The 20,911-nt window shown below is 41.5% G+C and overlaps 1 protein-coding gene across 4 annotated transcripts in view; it reads right to left on the bottom strand.

Annotated features, from left to right (window-relative positions):
* The window catches only part of PAX3 (paired box 3), a 75,118-nt gene that overhangs the window by 8,346 nt on the left and 45,861 nt on the right, over nucleotides 1-20,911 (bottom strand). For 2 of the 4 annotated variants that reach the window (XM_086843462.1, XM_086843461.1), the window contains exons 5-7: nucleotides 15,336-15,535; nucleotides 5,040-5,205; nucleotides 3,748-3,962 (exon numbers count right to left, since the gene is read on the bottom strand). In XM_086843462.1, the coding sequence (XP_086699588.1) occupies nucleotides 3,748-3,962; nucleotides 5,040-5,205; nucleotides 15,336-15,535 (581 nt within the window). Of the gene's footprint in view, nucleotides 1-3,747; nucleotides 3,963-5,039; nucleotides 5,206-15,335; nucleotides 15,542-20,911 lie in introns of all 4 variants that reach the window. The other 2 variants (XM_086843460.1, XM_086843459.1) reach the window with 1 other exon arrangement.

Genomic DNA, 20,911 nt, shown 5'->3' on the forward strand with positions numbered 1-20,911 from the left:
GCACATGAGGAGGTCAGGGGATGCCGATGTACACCGGAAAAGACTTTTTCCTTATCTTAAATGAAGCAGTTCAAAATATTGATATCCTGTCTTTGAAACAATCTGCCCTTTACTAAGACCATACACCTGCAGTTGTGAGACAAGTGTTTCTGCAATCACTGTTCTGCTTCACAGCAAAAAGCCAGCCATGGCCACTAATCATAAAATGCCATGGCAATCCAAAAGCATGCCTAAGTCCTGTATACATACATTAATGTCCAGATATGCTATCCCCTCATAATTCTGAGTTAAAAAACATTTGTTAAAAGAAAATTCACTGAGCAACTAAAACCTAATTTGAAAAGGAAATACAATATTCCCATAAATGTATGCATGACAGGCAAGAATATGCATAATAGGCATAGAAAACATAAAAATATGCAATTTACATATATTACACACTAATAATCTCTTTTCTGACATTATATTCAAAGAGCTCTGGCTGAGATGGCATGCTTGCAGTTGAGTTGCTTTTTCATGAAATACAAACACTCCAGGCTGCAAGCTCCCCAAGACATTAATCCTTGACTTTTTCCAGCAAAAGTCAACCCATTGCATGCCTGCAAGACAGAGGTTCCCTCTATTCCCTTATATTTTTAAATAGGATCGACAACTTTTCATCACCCAGCTTGCAAAACAGGTATGTAATGGAGCATTCTGCTTCCTAGAACTGAGAAATACAGTCTCCTCTCACCCCGAAATTCAAGGCTAACACAATAAAAATGAAATTACATCACCCTAGGTATCTCTGCTTGTCCTCTGCCTTCACCAGTGCCTGCCTTAGACACCATATTTGTCAATCATATTCAATAAAAAAGTTAGAATTGTTTCATTCTACATAGAAAATAACTGTTCCCTGACAACTTTGTGTCAGACCATCATTTGCAACAAATCAATGACAAAGAGGAGAAAGGCTTAAGTCTGCTAAGAATATGATCCTGTGTATCTTAGATTTTGTTCTGTATGTTCTAAAGGTGTTTCTTTTTAAATCACAAAATATTATCTGGGCTTCAGACAAAGCCCCCCTTCCCCCTCCCTGCTACAGCCACCACAAATTCAGCTTTAGACTCAGTTTGTCAGGAGCACTTGCCTGCAAGAGACACATGGATGGGTGGAAACATTATGTTAATTGCACACACACACAGATTTATTGTGGTCAAAAATGCACTGGCTAGTAAATAGACCCTCTTTCTTTCTCATCTAAATTCCATGCACACAGGCAGGGCAGTGCAACATGCCCACTCAGCAGCAAAACTCCTGTTTCCCTTTCCCATGAAACCCCAAATGCAGAGCTGGCTTTCAACTTTACCTCACCTCAGCCTCTCTTTCAGGACCTCAGGACAAACCCTGAGGAAACATGGAGAGGGGATGCACAGTGGCACACCCCAAAGCTCAGGGACATTTCACACACCAACATTGTGACCAGCAGCTGAGGCTCCTTAGGGCATCAAGAGTTTCACTGGTCTGCTACACTCCCACAATTTGTTGCACATAATTTACATGTTTGAGGCTGTATTACTGCATCATATAACACAAAATCTGAGTGTCACTTTATACATCTCTACATTTTATACATGTCTCTAACTCATTGTTTAGGCACCAAAACTGATATAGAGGAGCTGTTGGTAATGGCACATGAATTTAAGTCTGGGTTTTTCATTTGTTTGTTTGATGGAAAGATTTTAAACATCTGTTGAAGGTAATCATTCAGTTGCCAAGAAGCTGTTTCAAATCTAATGGATATAAGTAATCTTCTCTGTGCACTGAGCTATGATAGCATGATATCAGCTTTAGAGGGATCAGCATCCCCCTAAACCTGTTGGTAGAGCTGCTGGACACAGACAGAAGCTAAACACTGAGTTAGAAAAAGGTTTCAGAAGTCTAAGGAAAACAAACAAACAAAATCACAACAGAAGTCTCCTAGTGTAAAGACTGGGCTGGTTGTAAAAAAGCACAGAATGTCCTTTTGATTACATCAAACCTCAAATCAGCAAGACTTTTACAGGAGGAGACCTGGCCTCACATTTTTGTCCCATTTTTCCCAGCCATCACAAGATTTCTTTACTGTTGTGCTCCACTTCTGTGTCACAGACAATAAAAGCTTTGTGAAGGGTGGAAAAAAAAAGATCACATTTTCCACAGCCAGAACCAACACACATTCAAATGGACACTAACAACTACTTTTTATGGATTAACATTGAAAACCAGATAGAAAATTATGTCAAAAATATGGAAGCCTTGCACACTATGAAACTAGCCATTAAAAAAAAAAAAAAAAAAAAAGAAAGAAACAACTTATATAATGTAATGGATTTTGTTGAAGTTTGCATTTAGAAATCAGAATTCTTTCAAACAAAATATATTCAAGTCTTGTTGGAAGTACATCCATTTGTTTTTCTGGTGGTATTTTTTTCATGGGGTTTCAAGCCATAAAGTTTTGTACCCCACTCTATGCTATAGGAATCTGTGAATCTTAATTACATTTACCGTTACAAAAAAGGGTTTATGAACTTTTGCCTTTGGGCAAAAATGTTTATTTCATTGCCTTTGTTATTCATTCTTTTCAACTCCAGTGCCTTTGAACTTTTCAGCTGCACAGAGTTATCACCGTTGCACAGGAACCAGGAACTGCACTCCCGAGATGCAAACCACAACTTGAAGAAAACGAAGGAGGCAAAGATATACGAGTCGTTATTTTGGCCACCCTTTGTGCCATTAAAATCTCATTTTCTGCCTATTAGAATGCCCTCTCCCTGCTTAGGCAGTGGTGATAGTCAGTGATTAGTGTGTAATTGAGTATAATTGTCTTTTCACTTTTCATTTGTGTCATTCTGAGCTTCTCTCTGTTTTTCTAACCACTGAGAGGAAAAAAGGGTAGAAAGCAGATAAAGCTGTTAAAACTCTCACTTTCAGCCCTGAAGAGATTCCTGATTGTAATTATAGATTGCATCCTCTTTGTGACTCCTCAGAATTTAGTGGACATCTCTTTCCAAGCACCTGGGCAGAGCTCTTGCTAATAAAATAAACTACCATCTATGCAAGCTTTAACTAATAATGTCAACTTCAGACAGATGCCATGTGTAGGAAAATTTAACCAATCTTTTGACACTCAATTATCGAGGCAATTTATTAACCTGATTTCCTTAAAAGAGCTCACGCAAATTAGAAAAACAATTATGGTATTCATGCATTTATATATTGCCAAAGAGCAGTAATACTGCTAATTTATGTATTTATAACTCGATTATAGCTCATCTCAATACACATTTCTCAGTCCTTGGAACCCTCTTCGTACAACTTGCCCATAATTTTCCTGGACCACTTGGTAAAATCTTGATGAGGTTATTTTAATGGGATATTTTATTCAGAGAAAAAAATACAAGATCTGTTTTCTGTACCTAGCCTTGGATCTTCAGGAGAAGAGTAGTACATTACAAATGCTTGATAACTGAATGCAAACACAAAGTCTGCATGATTGCATTATAAATCAGTTGAAATTAAATATAAGCTATGACTCTTCATTCAGCCAGTAGGAGGAAAAAAAATTAAGAAAAAAAAAAAAAGGAAACTAGCAAACTGAAATCATGTGGCTTATATAAAGAATACATTATGGTTTAAATTTGGCAATTCATTATACTGTGGCCTGAGGGAATAGACTCTTTGGTTCTGGTATACAGCAAATCCTCTGTCTGAAAACACAGGACTGACCTGAGGTGAGAGGCCATTGCCAATGGCAGGGTTCATGGGATTGGAGGGCCCGGACGGAGGCACAAAGCTGTCTGTATAGCTGGAAAATCCATGCCTGCTGCTGGGGAGGCAATAGGCAGAGCTGCTCTCTGGGTTCGAAGGGAGGCTGCTTTGGTGTACAGTGCTTGGAGGGAGAGGCTGAGGTCTATGGACGGTACTGCTTGGATCAGACACAGCTGGAAGCACAAGAAACATGTTGATATGTTTTCCTCCTTTACTTGTGGCATAATAAATTCATTATGTGAAGCTCAGCTTAAGAGAACTGCATCAGAACCTGCATCCAAATACTGGTTAAGTAGAAAAGTAAATCAATGATATTGCTGGATATTTACCTGGCCTGTGAGTTTACACAAAAAGTTTTTAAACAGACTATAAATATCATAACAACAGACATGTGGTTTTCAGACAACCTTTAATGAGCACATAAGGTCAGCAATATTTTTTTATATATGTCTATAGATAAAAATAAAAATAAATAAAAATTTATTTACTTGTAAGACCGGCTTTCACCTCCTGGTCACAGCTCAGAAATCCCACCATGGTTTGTATCAAGTCAAGCAATGGATGGGAGAAGCCCTGGGCTTTGAAAAATTCCCTCAATTAGAACCTCCACTAAGAGATAGGATCCAAATCTCAAAGGAGGAAGCAATAAGAGCACATAACTTTTATAACATAACATTTTATAAAATCTCACTCATAAGGTTTTTATTTAATAGTAAAACTTAACAAAGCCTAGATTTGAGGGTCTGTTCCCTCTCACTCAAATCCAAAGTTCACAGAATTTCTGATAACATTAAGAAAATGTTTACCCTACTGAGACTGGCTACCATCTGATGTGAAACAAACTGTTTTTTCCACCATCAAATAAATATTCAGAGTATTTACAGAAGTTCCAATGCTGATAGCCACAGCAAGGAGAGAGTGCACCTGTCTCCTACATCACACCAGACACTTCCAGCAATGCAGGCCAGTGCAGTGGCAGGGCAGGGATGAGTGTCCATCATTTCACCAAAGATGCATGTCTGCTGGGCAGAAGGTAATTATCTCTCTGCAGAGCAGCCTTCACATGGAACCACCCCATTGCTGTAGCAAAACAAACCTGAGTTCTTACATGCTTAAAGTAAGCAGGCTTGCAGATTCCTCCCTGAGTCAGGCCCTAAATTGGCCAATAAAGAAAATATTTCTACAATGGATGAGCACAGGAAACCCTCCCAAAAACACTGTTTTAACCAAGTACCTGTGGGCTACTGTACCTTGCGGTATGGAGGTGGGTTGGTAGGAGGGCTCAGAGAGCTGGTACGTTGGCAAAGTCGGCATGGCACTGGGTGGGAATCCTCCAGGGATCAGATGGTTGAAAGCCATCAGTTGGTTGGCTCCTGCCTGTTTCCTCCATCTGGCACGACGATTACTAAACCAGACCTGCAAATGTTTTAAATATGAACTTTTGATTTTTGCACATTTAACGCAGATGTATCAGAAATAATGGCATTGTATTTCAAACACACTCAGTGTCTGACATGAGACATGCAGAAGATGCACGCTGAACTCAGTGCTCCTAGACAAGAAAGGTGTCCTTGGCACACATTTCCATGGTCCAGCAGATTCAACACAGGAATTCTGATCCCTAGTTTCATCTCAAATACAGCCTCTCCTGAGGAAAAAACTGGCTATTCTTTCAAGCTTTAGTGTTTTAAATCACTATCATTACTGTGCCAGATTTAATGAGAAAAGGGAAACCTCTCCATTTAATCTAAGTGCCAGCCAAACCTATTTAGTCTGTACTGTACTGTCTTTAACTTGCTGACAAGTTAGTGGCATCGCTTAATGCACTGTTAGAAGTGCACATACTTAGATATTGGGATACTATATTGGTCTAATGACCAACAGAACTTCAAGCTTTTAATTAGAAAAATACAAGCCCCATGTACAAAATACACAAATCCCTCCCAGCAAGTTTTCATGTGTTCACATATGTACAAAACATCTCTTAATAAACTTACAACAGTAGGTCAGAACTTTAGTACTAGATTAGCATTTCAGAACCACTTTGAAATTCGTTCCCAGGGAAGCACAACAACCAGATGGGGTTTGGATTTGTGGGACATATTAGCTATAAATCTGCTTTTCTTCACGTCATTCTCAGTTCATGTTTTAAGTTTTCCAAGTCTTGGATGTTTCTTACTACATCCAAGTTAGGAAAATACAAGATATCACAAATGCAGGCATAATAGGAGTTGCAACACACATTTATTAATATTATAGGGATTCCACACATCACAAACTGGAAGGGAAGGAGTCAGTGCAGGGGTGCCTGGAGCAGGGTACAGGCACATTGCCTTGTTGCAGGGTCAGAGCAGGCTCCTGATTACAGCTCTCAGCTCCATGGGGGAGCACTGAGGGAAAGAATGGTTGGTTAAAGTAATAGAGACTGCACACATTTGTAAACAAGCAGCCAGTTGATCATAATCCTACATCCTGAAGCAGCTGCAGTGCTCATCTATAAATACAATTAATTAGATAAGACTTCAATTCTTCCCTCCAAGGAAGGATGAGTGTATTGTTAGCTGGCTCACTGTCCCCCACACTCAACTGAGTGCTAACATCTGATAAAGTAGATTTGCTCAGCCTGTAAGGCAGCCTGGCCTGAAAGCTGCTGAGGCAGGTTAGCTGAAGAGTCACATATAAATGTATTTGTATAAGATGGGGCTCAGATCTGTAACCCTTCCAGTAAGCAGCCCTTGCTGGCTTATCAATCAGGTATCACAGACTGGGACTGTATGTGTGACACCATTTATAAACCATGAGTGGCCCTCACACAGGAGGGTAACAACATTTTGGGCTGCACTGTGGGCTTTTCTTCTGCTTGCTGTTTCATGACAGGAGTAGGGGGACTCGCTGGGCCATCTGGTTTCTGACATAGGCCATCTGTCACCATGTAGTTTGTTCTGACTTCATCCTCTTTTCAGAATGAGATGCTCGGTTCACACAGCTGCCTCTTCCTTTGGCCGCAACATCTACTCCTCAATTATACACTCCCACTCCAGTTTAAGGTCTAGGACAGAGGGATAGGTGGAGCCTCTGTTCCATGTCACAAATCCCTCTCTTGATGTTTTGCTGTACATACTAACCCCCTCCTCTGTCTCCACATGAACCATTTCTGAAAGCAGCTGGCAGGGACAAGGCACCGGGGTGGAGAAGCAAAACCTGCAACGAGCAGTGGTTGAGGATGGGTCTAGATTCAGCCTGTAGAGCAAGAAAGAGACCTTGCTAAAGACCCAAAGCACACTTAGGAAGGGTAATGGAGGTCAGAGAGTGATCAGGGAACAGCAAACGATTGTTGTAATTAGCTGACCCGGGTCATTAGCTACGCCTTTTTTCCTTGACACTCTCTCTTCTTCAGGTCGAGAGGGTTATCTTATGATCTCCAAGTGCTTTGGGAACACGAACTGAACTACACTATGTGAATAGATTTCATTCAGGAAAGTGAGGTAACAAGATTTTGTTTTCTCTACAGATAAAGATTTGCCTTCAAACTCCAGGTCTTTATTAAAATGAGTCAGGTCCCAAACTTTAATTCAGCAGTAAGTGATTTACATAAATGCCAAGTTTTATATTTTTATCGACAGATAGATTTTTGGCTCATTTTGTAGATTTTCATTTTTTCCACAACTGCAGCCACGTATTAGACATCTCTGAAAGGGACACACTCAATGCTATCAAAAAGCCTGCAGCAGCCACACAATGGACACCCTTGCACAGAGCTTTGTTGCCACCTGGAGCCCCATTACATTAAGTGGGACTCTGCAGGAGTGCAGAAACCTGGCTGGGCTGTGCAGCATCAAGGCTGTGTATTGCCACCTCGGTCCTATGTGACTGGGATGGGCTAAATGAGTGCTGCTTTTCAGGCACCCATGTCACATGGCACTGGCCTCTTGCTTTCCCCAGTGGCAGGAAGGCAGATGACACCTGATTAGCACCAGAGTTAGTCCAAAATTATCTCACCAAAACCCCTTGAACAAGTTCAAAACTGCAGGAAGACTATTGCCACAAATTCCATACAAGTTCATCACTACAGAATGGTAGAGGCACATAAGAAAACAAAAGTAAAAAACCCACTAAATCAAGAAAACGTTACAAAACTAAATAACTGAAACCTAAATAACTCAAACCTAAGTATTTTATTTACATTTTATGTAATGCCTATTAAAATTAGTCAAATCCCAAGCTTTATTCAGAAGTTTGTTATTTTAACTGAAATTATTTGGGTTTTTAATCATAATATTTCCCTTAGACTACAATCAGTTGCCTTGATCTATTTCAAGAGTCCAGATTTTTTTTCATTTCTTAAATCCTCAAGTATCATGAACAATCCATGTACACTACTACCACTACAGAAATCTTGAAAAACTTTGCTAATCTCAAGCCAAGACTTAAAAATAAATCCAGTCACCACAAGCCAGTGTGCCTGCTTAGAAACATATTGTAAACACCTGGAGAAATATTTTCTTTTGTTTGTACATTTCCAATATGATTTAAATATAATGTCTCCTTATGAGCAACAGATTTCAACTTCCACCAACATGACAAAATCCTCATCTTATGAGTGGCCTCTTCAAATCTAGCAGGTCCCCATAGGATTCTCCTGCTCTCCCACAACCTCCTTCCAAGAGGCACAATCACCACTTGGCTGCAGGGATGCTTCCGGTACAAAGCAGCCCCTGGAGGAGATCCCAAGTGTCATCCTGTGAGAAAGCACCACCCTGCAGTAGGCACAACAGAAATCAAACTCTAAACTATCTAAACATGGACAGAGGAAACATGACTTGGCTGAGGGACCCAAGCATTCAAAAACGATGTCTGCACAGAAGCCAAGTTGCCCTCACCGTAGTAAGGCTTGGACTCCTTGGTTCCTGTGTCACTTTCAAAGCTGGAATGTAAATGATCCAGATGATTTGGAAACAAATTTGAATCCCAATGTCTGGCCAACATTTATATCTCAAAAATAGAACTGAAGAGGGTGAAATATAGACCAAACCGGGGGAAAGTAGCACTTTAAGTACTAGAGGCTCCAGTTTTTCAAGCACCTGGGACTGGACTGACCAAAAAAGAAATCACTCTGCAACAGAACATAAAAACTGCATTTTGCAGCAATGTAGATGGATAAGGTGAACAAATAGGTTTCTTCCATCTTTATTTCCTGATATTTGGATCCTGCCTCTTATTATCATTTTTTCTTAAAGCAGTTTGCAAATGATCATGCCAATATCTTATTTTGTTGATCTCAACAGGATATTCTTTAGAATATGCACTTATTCACTTGGGAACACACTAGTATAATTAGCCTTGACATTTCGACAGTCTGATCATAAACACAGAGTGTTCCATGTGCTTTTAAGGCAAAAAGATCTCTGATTCAACAGGGCAAAACATTCAAGATGTGAATGTTGCAAAAAACGCGTGTATATTTTGTTATACAAAGTTCTGACCGTTGCAAGCACGAGTGCCAGAAACACGAAAGTCGAAAGACTGATGAATTGTTAATGGCACTTCTAATTTTAGATGTATTTTAGGTGGGGGGAGGGAGGGGTTGGTTCGGTTTTTCCTCATGATATTTTTTATGGTAACTGCCTCCCCCACCCTACAATTCCCCACCTCTCCCTTCCCACAAAATTCACATGTTCAAAACAAAGTCTGACCATGCCGGAAGCCGGAGTTCTTGGCGGATGTTCCACCAGGGAAAGAATGTGGGCTGTGCCAGAAGCAGCAGGGGTGCCTCGGGAAGAGGGGAGGCTGAAGAAGCAAACTGCAAACAAAGCTGAGCTCCACCAGCCCAGGCAGAGCTGGTTCTGTCACCTTTGCAAAACATGGCAGCGTGTCTTCTACAGACACCCTCAGTGTCTGCTCCCGCAGTCCCTACAGATGCCAGACCTCGCTAATTTCAGCAGCCCTTCGAGGATGTGCACAGAAAATAACTTTATCTTTCCTTTTCTTCTTTTTTTTTGCAGCAGGTTGAGTTGCCATCCTGGCTCACCATGGTATCAGTACAATGAGCTGCAGGGAGAGTACTGCTGGGGAGCAGCCATAGGATGAAGAAAGAGTAGAAACAGAATTGCTTTTTATCGCAACTAGCTGAAAAATCAGCTTGACTGTGACATCTGCACACTCCCAGCCACGTAGGAATAAGGTCCACCACATCCAGATGCACACCATGTTCCCTCACAGCATCCCAAAGCTGTGCCCAAGCCTGCTGAGAGCAACCTGCCATGGCCAGCGCTGGGAATGTCACAATGCTGAGAGTTCCCTGCTTGCTGAAGCCTGCTCTTTATGGGCATGGGAAGTGATGTTGTTTAGGACACTACAAATTATCAGTGTGCTAGAAACCAGAGTTCTTTGAAAACATACTGGGGAGGAGGGAGGGAGTGAGAATAAAAGGGAAAAACATACCAAACAACACCCCCCTAAAAAGAAATAAAACAAAACAACAACAAAAAAAACAACAAAACAAACAAAACCAGAAAAAACAAACAAAAAAAACACCCCAAAATAAAAAAAAGTCAAAATAAAACCAAACACACCACACACAAAAGAAAACAAAAAAACAACACAGACCAAAAAGCCACTAGACTGTGCCAAAGGGAATAGGAACTTCCAACCACCTCCCAGTGTGATCCAACATACTCCCATCTCTTAGGTTTCTTTGAGAAGACTTTGACTCGGTCCTACAAAAATACTTCTAAAAAACTGCAGCTGAAGAGTTCTGAAAATTATTGAGTAATAAGCAAATTGAACTGCGTATTTATAAGTTAATGTGACACTAATTAGAGCCCTTAGGCAACAGGGACCAGAAAGAGACAATCAAAATCACATCCCTCTTTTGCTTTATATTTAAAAATGTCCTCTTGGCCCTGCATATGAATGCAGTTGGTTAATTTACCCATAAGAATTTCCACTTTGCAGGGGAGGGGGGACCTGCAATTACAGAGTAATCTACTGCAAGGATGCACATAGCATTTTCTTTCTTTAGCCCTTTTATGATGCAAGAAGTTCAGTCTCAAGAAAAGACATCAGAAATTCTCCATAAACCACATCAGGAATAACTATAAAGATCTGATGAAAGGTCTTGAGTGTTCTTGAATCCATCCTACATTCCTTTTCCCCATCTTCCCATAGGACTGGGCAGTTCAGTGTATATGCTCAAACCATTTCAGAGGAGCTGAAAAGCGAGACATTTTTTGGCACAGATTCCCCCTCCCCAGTGATTTCTCAGGGAGTGCTTTTCACTGTTTTCTACTGAGAAAAGACTATTAAAGCTGAGAAATTGGACTTCAGAGGCTTTAAACTTTACCACTAGCTCAGGAATTGTAACTTTGCTCACCTTTCCCCTCACTTCTCCCCAAACTCTTTCCCTGTACCACAGTGAAGCAAAGAAAATAATATGCAAGCACAACACTTAAAATATATTTTTTTAATAATTTTTCTTCTAGCTACTTAAGACATCTGAGCTCTTGGGACTTATTTGTTGAGGTTATAATAAGGTTTTTACAATAGCTTACAAGCTGATTACAAGTTTGACATGGGAACATTCAATTCCATGCTAGTAGCCTGGAGAGATCTGCCTAAATTTTCAGAAATGCTCTGTTGATAAACAAGTTTGAAGGTTTTTTTATGTCTTCAAGCAAATCAGTTTAAAACTGGGATTTGGCTGAGAAGAAACTCTTCAGGGTGGGAAATAGTCATGATTCAGAATTCTTCCTGACTTGCCCTTCTTTTTCACCATTATTCATGGATGAAAAAGAATCCAGACAATTTTTTTTCACATTGCATTCTGGAATTAAACAGGGAGGCCATGTGCCAGCTGCTTTTCACAGCAGGGCCTCCTGCCCCAAGGATCCATACAGCTGGGGCACTCCTTAACATGGTCCAGTACACAAGTCTCATACACCACATTTCTGGTAATTTGGGATGCCTGCCATCAACACACAGCCCCAAAAGATCTGCCTGCATGACCAGCTCCAGTTGGCCAAGGTGGGTTCCTGACCAGCCACAGGAAAAACCTGGACCTTATTTAAAAATCCTTTGCCAAAAGATTGACGTAAACACTCCCCACCATCAATCTGAAACAGGCCCCAAGCTGCTGCCAAAGCTTGCCCAGTTCATCTAGGTCTAAAAACAAGGAATCAGAGGTGGCCAGAAAAGATACTACACTTCATTCCTGATGTACCATTTGTTACAGAAACCATAATTCCACAGCTCTGAAGCTCAGAAAGAGTCCTTGATCCATACTGGAGATAAATTCACTTTCCAAACTTGCCTTCTGACTGTCAGTAAAAACAGGCTTAACACAGAACTTAAGAGCTTGCACTGCAACATAATTATGGTTTTAATGAGGTTCTAAGCTGGACAGGTAAAGTACTGCAGGGTTGCAATTTTTACTCAAAATATGCAAATCTTTAACTGCACATTCCCAGAGTATCACTTTTTTTTTTAATTTTAAAGGAAGGGTCCTCTTTTGGAACTGTGCTTATTTTTATGCATTTTATATGATAAACTCACAAGACCAAAGAACTCTCCTCTTCCTTCTGCATCTAATATGCAGACAAGAGCAAGTGCCTTTAGAAGAGGCAGTAGAAGATGTTGTCCTGGCTCCACATCACATCTAGGTTCAAACACTGGTGGAAAGGACACAACAGTCCTTGAGTGGAAAGGTGCTGCAGGAGGAACTGCAAGAAGCATTTTAACCCTTTATTCTACCCAGTGTTGAAATATTTGCCATGATTATAGTTACACATCTTGTGACTCCTACAATGTGGAGTTTGTTGGAACACTTCTTTCCCCAAAAGCCTTTCCTGTTCCCATGATTAGGTACACAAATAACATTCACAGTGTAAAGTCTGTTTTCAGTTGCTTGTAGCTCTCAAAAAATTCCCCTTAGGGGCTGACATGTTCTACACTTGATCCCAGACCAGAGGCAAGTTTTTTTCCCCACCTCCAAGCAACCAGGTTAGGAACATGTTTTTGGCTACCCTTCAGCAGTGGGAAAGTGAGAAAAAAATATGGTTCAGTGGCATAAAACTCTTCCTTTCATGAGAGTAATAGACGGTCTCAGGGAACAGAAGGAAAGGGTGGCAGGGTAGAAAAAACAAAACATGAGGTGCAAGTACTACACAGAGAGACTGAGGGAATAGCAAGGTTGACCCAGTTGTAACCAACTAAATAACTACCTAGACAATATAAAACAACTGTACAAAATTGGACTTTACATCTCCAAAGAAAAAAAATAAATTTCTGGGCTTAGTTGGATTCAGGCTGCAAGAGCCAGCTCTTTTAGATAATGCTTTATTGGGAAGCAGTCAAAGAGATCTTTGTGTATATATCCATATAAAATTTGGTATCTCTGATCTCTGTCATAATGTTACCAGAAAAGAAGTGTGACTAAGAAAGCTTGAATGCTACTTCAGTATGGCTATCCAGCCCTCTCAGCCTCAAGTCTCTTAGGGTTATTTTCTTTTCACAGGTCATCTTTTATTTCATGCCCATCATACGTGGCTATTTTAAGGGGCTACAGAGAGGTGCTGAATGCTGATAAGGCAAATCCTGTATCCCTTAATCCACTGCTAAATCATTCTGCCAGCCTTCAAGTGTACCAGACAGATGGAGTGCACTAGGAAACTGCCCACAGGCTGGTTACTTCAACCCCAGCTCATCTTTAATCCAGAAAGGTTTTGTTCTGGTATTTTAATCACTGATTGACTGGGAACTCTCTTCCATGCTGGGTTAGGTAAAATATCCATGTCAGAGGTACTGGGGAATTCATGAGGCTGTAGATCATACGAGTGGTGTGAGACAGGATGCGTCTCAAGGGAACCAAGGAAGCCATGAGGAATGTAAAAAGTCACAGGGTTAAAGCCACATTAAGACAGCTGTTATGTTAATGAGAGTTCTGCTTTTCTTCTAGCTGTGGGTCATTGATTTAGAAAAACATGAACAAGGTCTTTTTCATTTTATCGTATTTTGCCACTGAAGCTAACATAGACCAAAACATCATCTCCTAGATCCCATTCATCTTGCTAACAACACTTGTGAAGCAAGTTATCTTTGTTATGTTTGTGTGCAAATGATTCCTGAGGCTTGATTTGGTCTTACCTGGCCCAAATCTATCTGTGGAGCTGTTTTGCAAGGATTTCACTTAGTAAACATGTTAAGAAAGGAGTCATGCACAACTGAGTTTGCCTTCCAGACAAATTCATCCACGCATCTGATTTTCTCCTACAGTCATAAGTCATAACAAACACTTACAAGAAATGTGGCATGAAGTCTTCTGCAAAAACATTTAGTAGGTAAAACGTCTGAGCCTTTCAAGACAGATGCTCAATAATACAGCCATGCTGCAATAGGCATGATTGTCCTAAACATTAGAGAAGGGTGGTTTTGTATTGCTTATTTCAGTTTGCACAGCCTGAATGCCTCAGGCTGAGTTTTAAAGGTCAAAACATAATAGAGTTTCACCAAAAAAACCAAATTCACCTGTATCCTTGGTCAGACCACAAGTCACCACTCATTTCTCTTCCTTTGTTAGATCACAAGCTTCAATATTTTGCTTGTCACCCAACCACACATTTGCTTAGTAACACTTGCAACTCAGACCGATTTAAATGAGGTGTACTTTTCCCAGCAATTCGTAGATGTCAAGTGGAAAAAGAGCAGCTAAAGATTCTGCCTGCAGTATTAAACTTTTCACAGCATGTGTTTCTTTGCCATTAAACAGGATAAGTCCTAATCAAAACTTGAATTCTGGGGTGCAGTTTATTCCAGGGTAATTTGGCTGCTATTTTCCTGGGTTTAGACAGATAAAAATCCAGGTTCAAGCTTTTTTTTTAAAAAAAATTAATCTACTCCAAGGTACTGCTCTGGTACACTAGCTTGTTTTAGACAACCCAGATCTACATGAGGCTGTGAAGACTTAGAAGTTATTTGAGCACTTATTTTCTTTTGGATTAAACTGAGAGTGGGGATAAAAGAGATATTACAGAGTTTATACCAAGTCAACTTCAAAATCTAACCTAAAAGTGAACTGTAGATACTGCACCAGCCACCTTGCTCACTTGCATGGCTCTGTAGACACACTGTCCTATAAAAAATGTTTTTCTCTCAATTTTTAATGCCTGGAAGACCCAGACAACAACAGATGAAATCAGTTAAGTAACCATAAACTGGGCCAACATCTGACCTGATTACATGCAGAGTGCTGTCAAATGCATAAAAAAAGAAAATGGAAATATCAGACCTTCTTCTTCTTCAAAGATTCTGTATTGTATTCATGGTAGGTATGGAACAATTAATGGGAAAGACACAAAAGTTTTTTCAAAGCAGTTCTCTTAAACAGTTGTAAAACCAACATCCATGTACAGATGTAAAAACTCTACAACTGTAAACAATGTTGTTTCACATTTTACTTCTACTCCAGAGCAGGATCACGTAAGAGTATAAAAGGACTCACATGCTAACCGAAAAAGAAACTCCTTTCATTAGGCAGCTTATACTGTACATACCTGGACACGAGCCTCTGTGAGTTTGGCTCTTTGTGCAAGTTCTTCCCTGGTGTAAATGTCAGGGTAGTGTGTCCTCTCAAAAGCTCTTTCCAGCTCTTCCAGTTGTTCTGCTGTGAAGGTTGTCCTGCTGCGACGCTGCTTTCTTTTTAAAGGTAAATCTGGTTCAGAATCAATGTCAGAGCCTTCATCAGACTGAGGTGCTGATGCTCAAAAAAAGAAAAAAGAAAAATAAATAAATAAAAAGGCAAAAATTAGCTATTAGCTTTAGTTAAGGAGAAAGAATGGCAAAATATTGAATCAATCAATTACATCCTTTCATATGGAGGCTGTCGTGGACCAAAGGCCCCTCACAAACCCTGAGTCAGAACTTGAGAAAAATCAGCAAGAAACAAACCACGTACAGCGTGACCATGACCCAGGAAGGGGCTACCAACTCTTACAATCAGCAGTTTATAGAGAATTCAATATGGAAACTCCTTCTGGACGTCACAAACATGGAGATAAGTGAGGTCACAGGCAAGGCCAGCCAGGTCCTGGCAGCATTGCATGTTTCCCCTGGCCATCAAGTGAACTCCAGCTACAGCTGAACCCAGGGCTCTAACTGTGAAGGCAGCAGAACCTCTTCCACTACCCAACCACACTCACTTTCTCCATCAAACCATAATGAACCAAAAACATAGATTTTCAAAGCCAGTCTTCACTTGCATCAGCTGCTGTCCAGGCAACCAGCATTCCTTCTTGCCTGAGTCTTCAAGGGAAACCACCTAAAGAGGGCAGACACTCCCCAGCGATGCTGAAACTGCTTGTTCAGTGGAAATACAAGCATTGCTGCTACTACTTCAACAATGCCAAAGAAATTATTGATATAGACATTGATTTAATATAACCCTTTTATTGCACTTTATTTGGAAGCAAACAGTTTCTCAAGCTCCAGCTAAAACCCCCCACTAGGTTAATTTCTAGCTATGTTACATTTCCAATTTCACTCAAGCTGTTTCAGCTAATAAATACACCTAATCTATTTACTTAGAGCATGAGAAATACAAAGTGCTTTTTCAGACAATTCAGCTGAAAAGTTTATTAATTTCTGCACACACAAAAAAAAAAAAGAACAATTACTGCTAGACCAGTGACTCTTTTGTGAAAGGTGTCTTCATTTTCCAGACAGCATCAGTATCTCGGACCCAGCATACACAGACAGAAGGAGAAACTCCTGTGCATCTCTGTGTCAATATACTGAACAAACATCAACTCCCAGAGTCTCTTACTTGCAGAGAAGGTTTGTCCCAAGAAAGACTGGACTAAGAGTCCATTCTCATTCTTGAGAATATTGTTCTCTAGAACAAAGGAGAATCACCACAAGCATCCTATCCTAAGCAGTTCAAGTTCAGTCCTTATTAAACAATCTAGAGTATCCCAAAATTAACATAATACATTATCTGAATTAGTGACAAATCTCAAATCTTCTCATCCAGGATCCCAAGTGATACCTGTCTTCCCCAGCAACTGCCAAGTTACAACCCTCCAGGATGGCTCCATGCTGTCATTCAAGAGCAAAAAGAAATATAGGATATTTTATATATGGCTCCCCAATGTCACTCTTGGATACAAATCACCCACCTTAAGCAGAACAGCTCTTATTGGCCAAGTAGGCTGGAGGACAGCACATCAGCCACACTGCCAGGGTCATACTGGCTACCACTGCACTCTGCCTTACCTGTGTGGTGAGGTCTGAAATACAGTTCAGAAATGGCCCTTTTGGAGACAACTTCTATGACAAAAGCTGCCTTTAATCGTGTACAATGAGTTTAAAAGAAAAGGAAGTCAAACCCCAAGATGTCAGGAACTCTTTCTATGTCCTTTTAGGATCCACATGTGTAGAACTTCTTCAAACATCTATGTATATGCCTATAAAAAGCCAGCTTAAACTGGGATAAAGGGGATATTTATTGATAAATTTCTGAAGTGAACTCCCTCACCAACTGAGTGGGAAGTATCAGGAGAAATATCCTTATCTTTTTTTAAAATGTTTTATAAAGACAGCAAAATCTTGAGCTTCCCTATGTTCTCATTCCTTTCTGCAAAAGAATGTAGAACTGAAACCCTGACTTCATTTCATTTTCACTTTATATTTCATTAAGCAGTACATGAAAGGCACAAAGGTAAACCAATTTAAAAAACCCCAAACTCTATAGTATCTAAGTGTCTGGAACAATATGTGTAATCAAGGGCAAGAATTTAAAGAGAAAGTAATAAAATTAAAGTAGGGAGAAAATTAATATCACATGAAATGACTTTCATATCTATCTGCTTTCATTGGCATTACTTTTTGCCAGCCCTGACTGCTATGTGCAGCTTTATTGAAAACATTGGCTTCTTTTGTCTTATTTGCCCCGTGATATTAAAGTCAGACAAATGTAATCTCAAGGGATAACTACATGTCTGTACTACAAAGTGTACTGTTTTTATTTTTACAAAGTATTTGTAAATATTATCATCAAGGAAGATTTTATTCTTATTTTTTTTCCTATTAAAATACCATTATTAGATTCTTCTATAGATGAGAAGGCAGACAGAGTACTGCTAAGCACAAAAATTGGATACAGCTCATCCTTTAGACAAGCAATATGTATTTTATATATGTTCAATAGTCACAGTGAGTTGCCCTCTCTCTAAGCAGTATCTCAGTAACATGTCTACTGACTTCCATGATACACAAAGATATTATTCAGTACCGGCGAAGCTGGTGAGATTTTAGCTGGGTTATTTCTACATCCATCACCTCCACAGACACAAAACATGCATATCACTAACCTTTACATGTTTCCTAATGATCCTAATTTTCCAGCCCCTCAAGTTATAAATAGAAGGAGACTCACTGCCGTGGGAGATTCCCTGACTGGCTTCCTTGGGATCACTGGAAACCCTCTTATTATACAGCTCAAAATGGGAAAGGCAGCCAACAGCGCTACCAGTTGTTGAGTCACAAAGAGTAATTAAAAAATAAATTGCAGAATTAAAGAGAAATTATTTGTCCCTTAACTGCTCATGACCTATGTGGTGGCCTAAGGAAATTCTGCATGCAGATTACCACCACAAATGCAAAACCCCAGTGCCCAATGTCACAGCATTTGGTCACCTGGAGTTCTGCAACCATCCCTTTTCCAAACACTGTAAATAGACACATTGGGGCAAAAACCAAACAACAAAATGACACACAAGAGGTCATTCCATGGGCTGTTCTTCCTCTCAGCAAGACATTTCATTTAAATAATTAAATAACAATAACATGACAACCATTTAAAGCCCATGCATAAGGGCTGCAACACAGTGCACCTGACAGAGGCAGGCAGAGGGGTTATCATGGAGAGGTTATCATCTGTGACCCAGGAAAGCAGAACTACTCTCACAGCTCTTCACACACCACAACATTTTAATAACATTTAATTTAATTTAATAACATATTACACTGTCTCTTCCTCCTAGCGTGGCGGTCAGAATGAATTCTGTCTAGCCATAGATCTCACTATAATAAGGCCAATGAAAAAAAATTACAAATCGCAAAGGCAAGGGAGGGTTCTGGTAGTGGTTTATTAGCTAGCTACCCTCCACACATCCATCTTCTCAGTTCTTTATTTAAGCAAGATTAATTTCACAGGGTGTCCCCCTTGCACGACTGCAGCTCTGGAGCTCTCTGGGTGTTCATTCTCTCAGCCCTGGGGCTCTCTGGGTGTTCATTCTGCCTGCCCTGGGGCTCTTTGGGATGTTCATTCTGTCAGCCCTGGGCCTCTTTGGGGTGTTCATTCTCCCTGCCCCGGCGCTCTCTGGGTGTTCATTCTCCCTGCCCTGGGGCTCATTGGGGTGTTCATTCTGCTGGCTCTGGAGCTCTCCGAGTGTTCATTCTGTCAGCCCTGGGGCTCTCTGGGTGTTCATTCTGTCAGCCCTGGGACTCTCTGGGTGTTCATTCTGTCAGCCCTGGGGCTCTCTGGGTGTTCATTCTGTCAGCCCAGGGGCTCTCTGGGTGTTCATTCTCCCTGCCCTGGGGCTCACCGGGCAGCAGTGGCTGCTGGCTCCCGTCTGATCCCCTCAGCCATCCAGGCCGAGGCGAGGGGAGTGACCTCCTCGTGTTTGCTCGGGTGCAGGCAAGGGGAGTGCAGCAGGGCCGCCACCCCCACACAAACCCACAGCAAATGACAAATGACACTTTCTCTTTGTGATCTTTGGGATTTTTGTTGACTTATTTGGAGGCTTTTGTTGGGTCCTAAGAAATGGCCTGTGGCTGAGGCCTATTGGGCCGATTTCCACGCTCCATCTGTGGTATCCATCAGTGGGGCCTTTGCCCGCATTCAGGGCTCTGACACCTGCCTGGCAGGATGCGGGAGGCACAAAAGCGGCTGCCGTGGAGGCGGGGGCGGCGGGCCGGGGGGCTGGGGAGGGCAGCCGGGTGAAGGGGATGCACAGCAGGGGTTAATCCAGCTCCCCCTCCCCAAACCTCCGCACCTGGAGGCGTCCCTCCAACGCTGCCTCTCCCCACCAGAGGTGAGGGGCTCCAGCGCGGCCCTCCACCACTCTGAGGGGGAATGACGGAGAGCAGCAGAAGTGCCCCAGGCTGAGGGTGTCAGAGGATCCGAGGCGCTCCCCAAACACACCTCTGGTGTCCCCAAACACACCTCTGGTGTCCCCAAACACACCTCTGGTGCTGGCTCCCTGTGACAGCCCGGAGCAGCAGTAGGTGGCCAGCAGGGCATTCCTGCCTGGATCCTTGTTTGTGTTGGGGTAGGCTTTCAGCAGCTGGCTTTCTAACAGTCGACAAGATAGAAATGCATCGAGCATCCTTTTCTTCTTCAAAGTACAGTCCACAGGAAGCTAAACCAGCATCCTTATTTCGTGCTAACAGCCCCCCTCTCAGCAGTCCTGTTTAGGGGCAGGCTCTTGTATCCATACAAAATATAATGAAGACTCTAGAGCACCTCTCTCCCTCCCAGCACATCAGCCCTTCATTTTTCTGTGTTTGCCTGGGGAAACATGACGCCAGGCTCCCCCCTCTCCTCCTCCTCCTCCTCCCAAAACCTCACTGTCACAGCGAGGAGCCATTAAAAAGAAAATACGCCCTGCCAGGTCTGTGCTAATCAAACCAGGACAAATAAACTCTGACACTCAACAACTCCCCGAGTGCCTGCAGCCCGGGGAGGAGACTACAGATTAGTTATGAATATGGCAGGCAGCAGGGGACGGGCTCAGGGGTCCCGAGTCACCCCACAGCCACCTGTGAGCTCTTCAGATGCTGCAACTGAATGCCGTGTTTATCAAAGATAAAGCATGCTGCAAGGAACATGGAAGGAGCACCCCTCAAGTTTAGATTCTCCCACCAAAGCGCTTTTGGGCAAGGTTACTGATACTCCGTCGCAATTTTACCCAACTCAACATTCATTTTCTGCGCTTCAACATCTGTGAGGTTAAGAGGACAGAAGGGAGATTTGGACACCCCAAGTCTCACCTTATGAAGTCACAGCCCAAAACTTGTTATCAACTGGACTCTTTTTTTTTTTTTTTGAGAGGAAAAGCAAAATCAAATT

The sequence above is a fragment of the Cyanistes caeruleus genome, chromosome 10 (genome assembly GCF_971803275.1).
Source record: "Cyanistes caeruleus chromosome 10, bCyaCae1.hap1.1, whole genome shotgun sequence".
Taxonomy (NCBI): Eukaryota; Metazoa; Chordata; class Aves; order Passeriformes; family Paridae; genus Cyanistes; species Cyanistes caeruleus.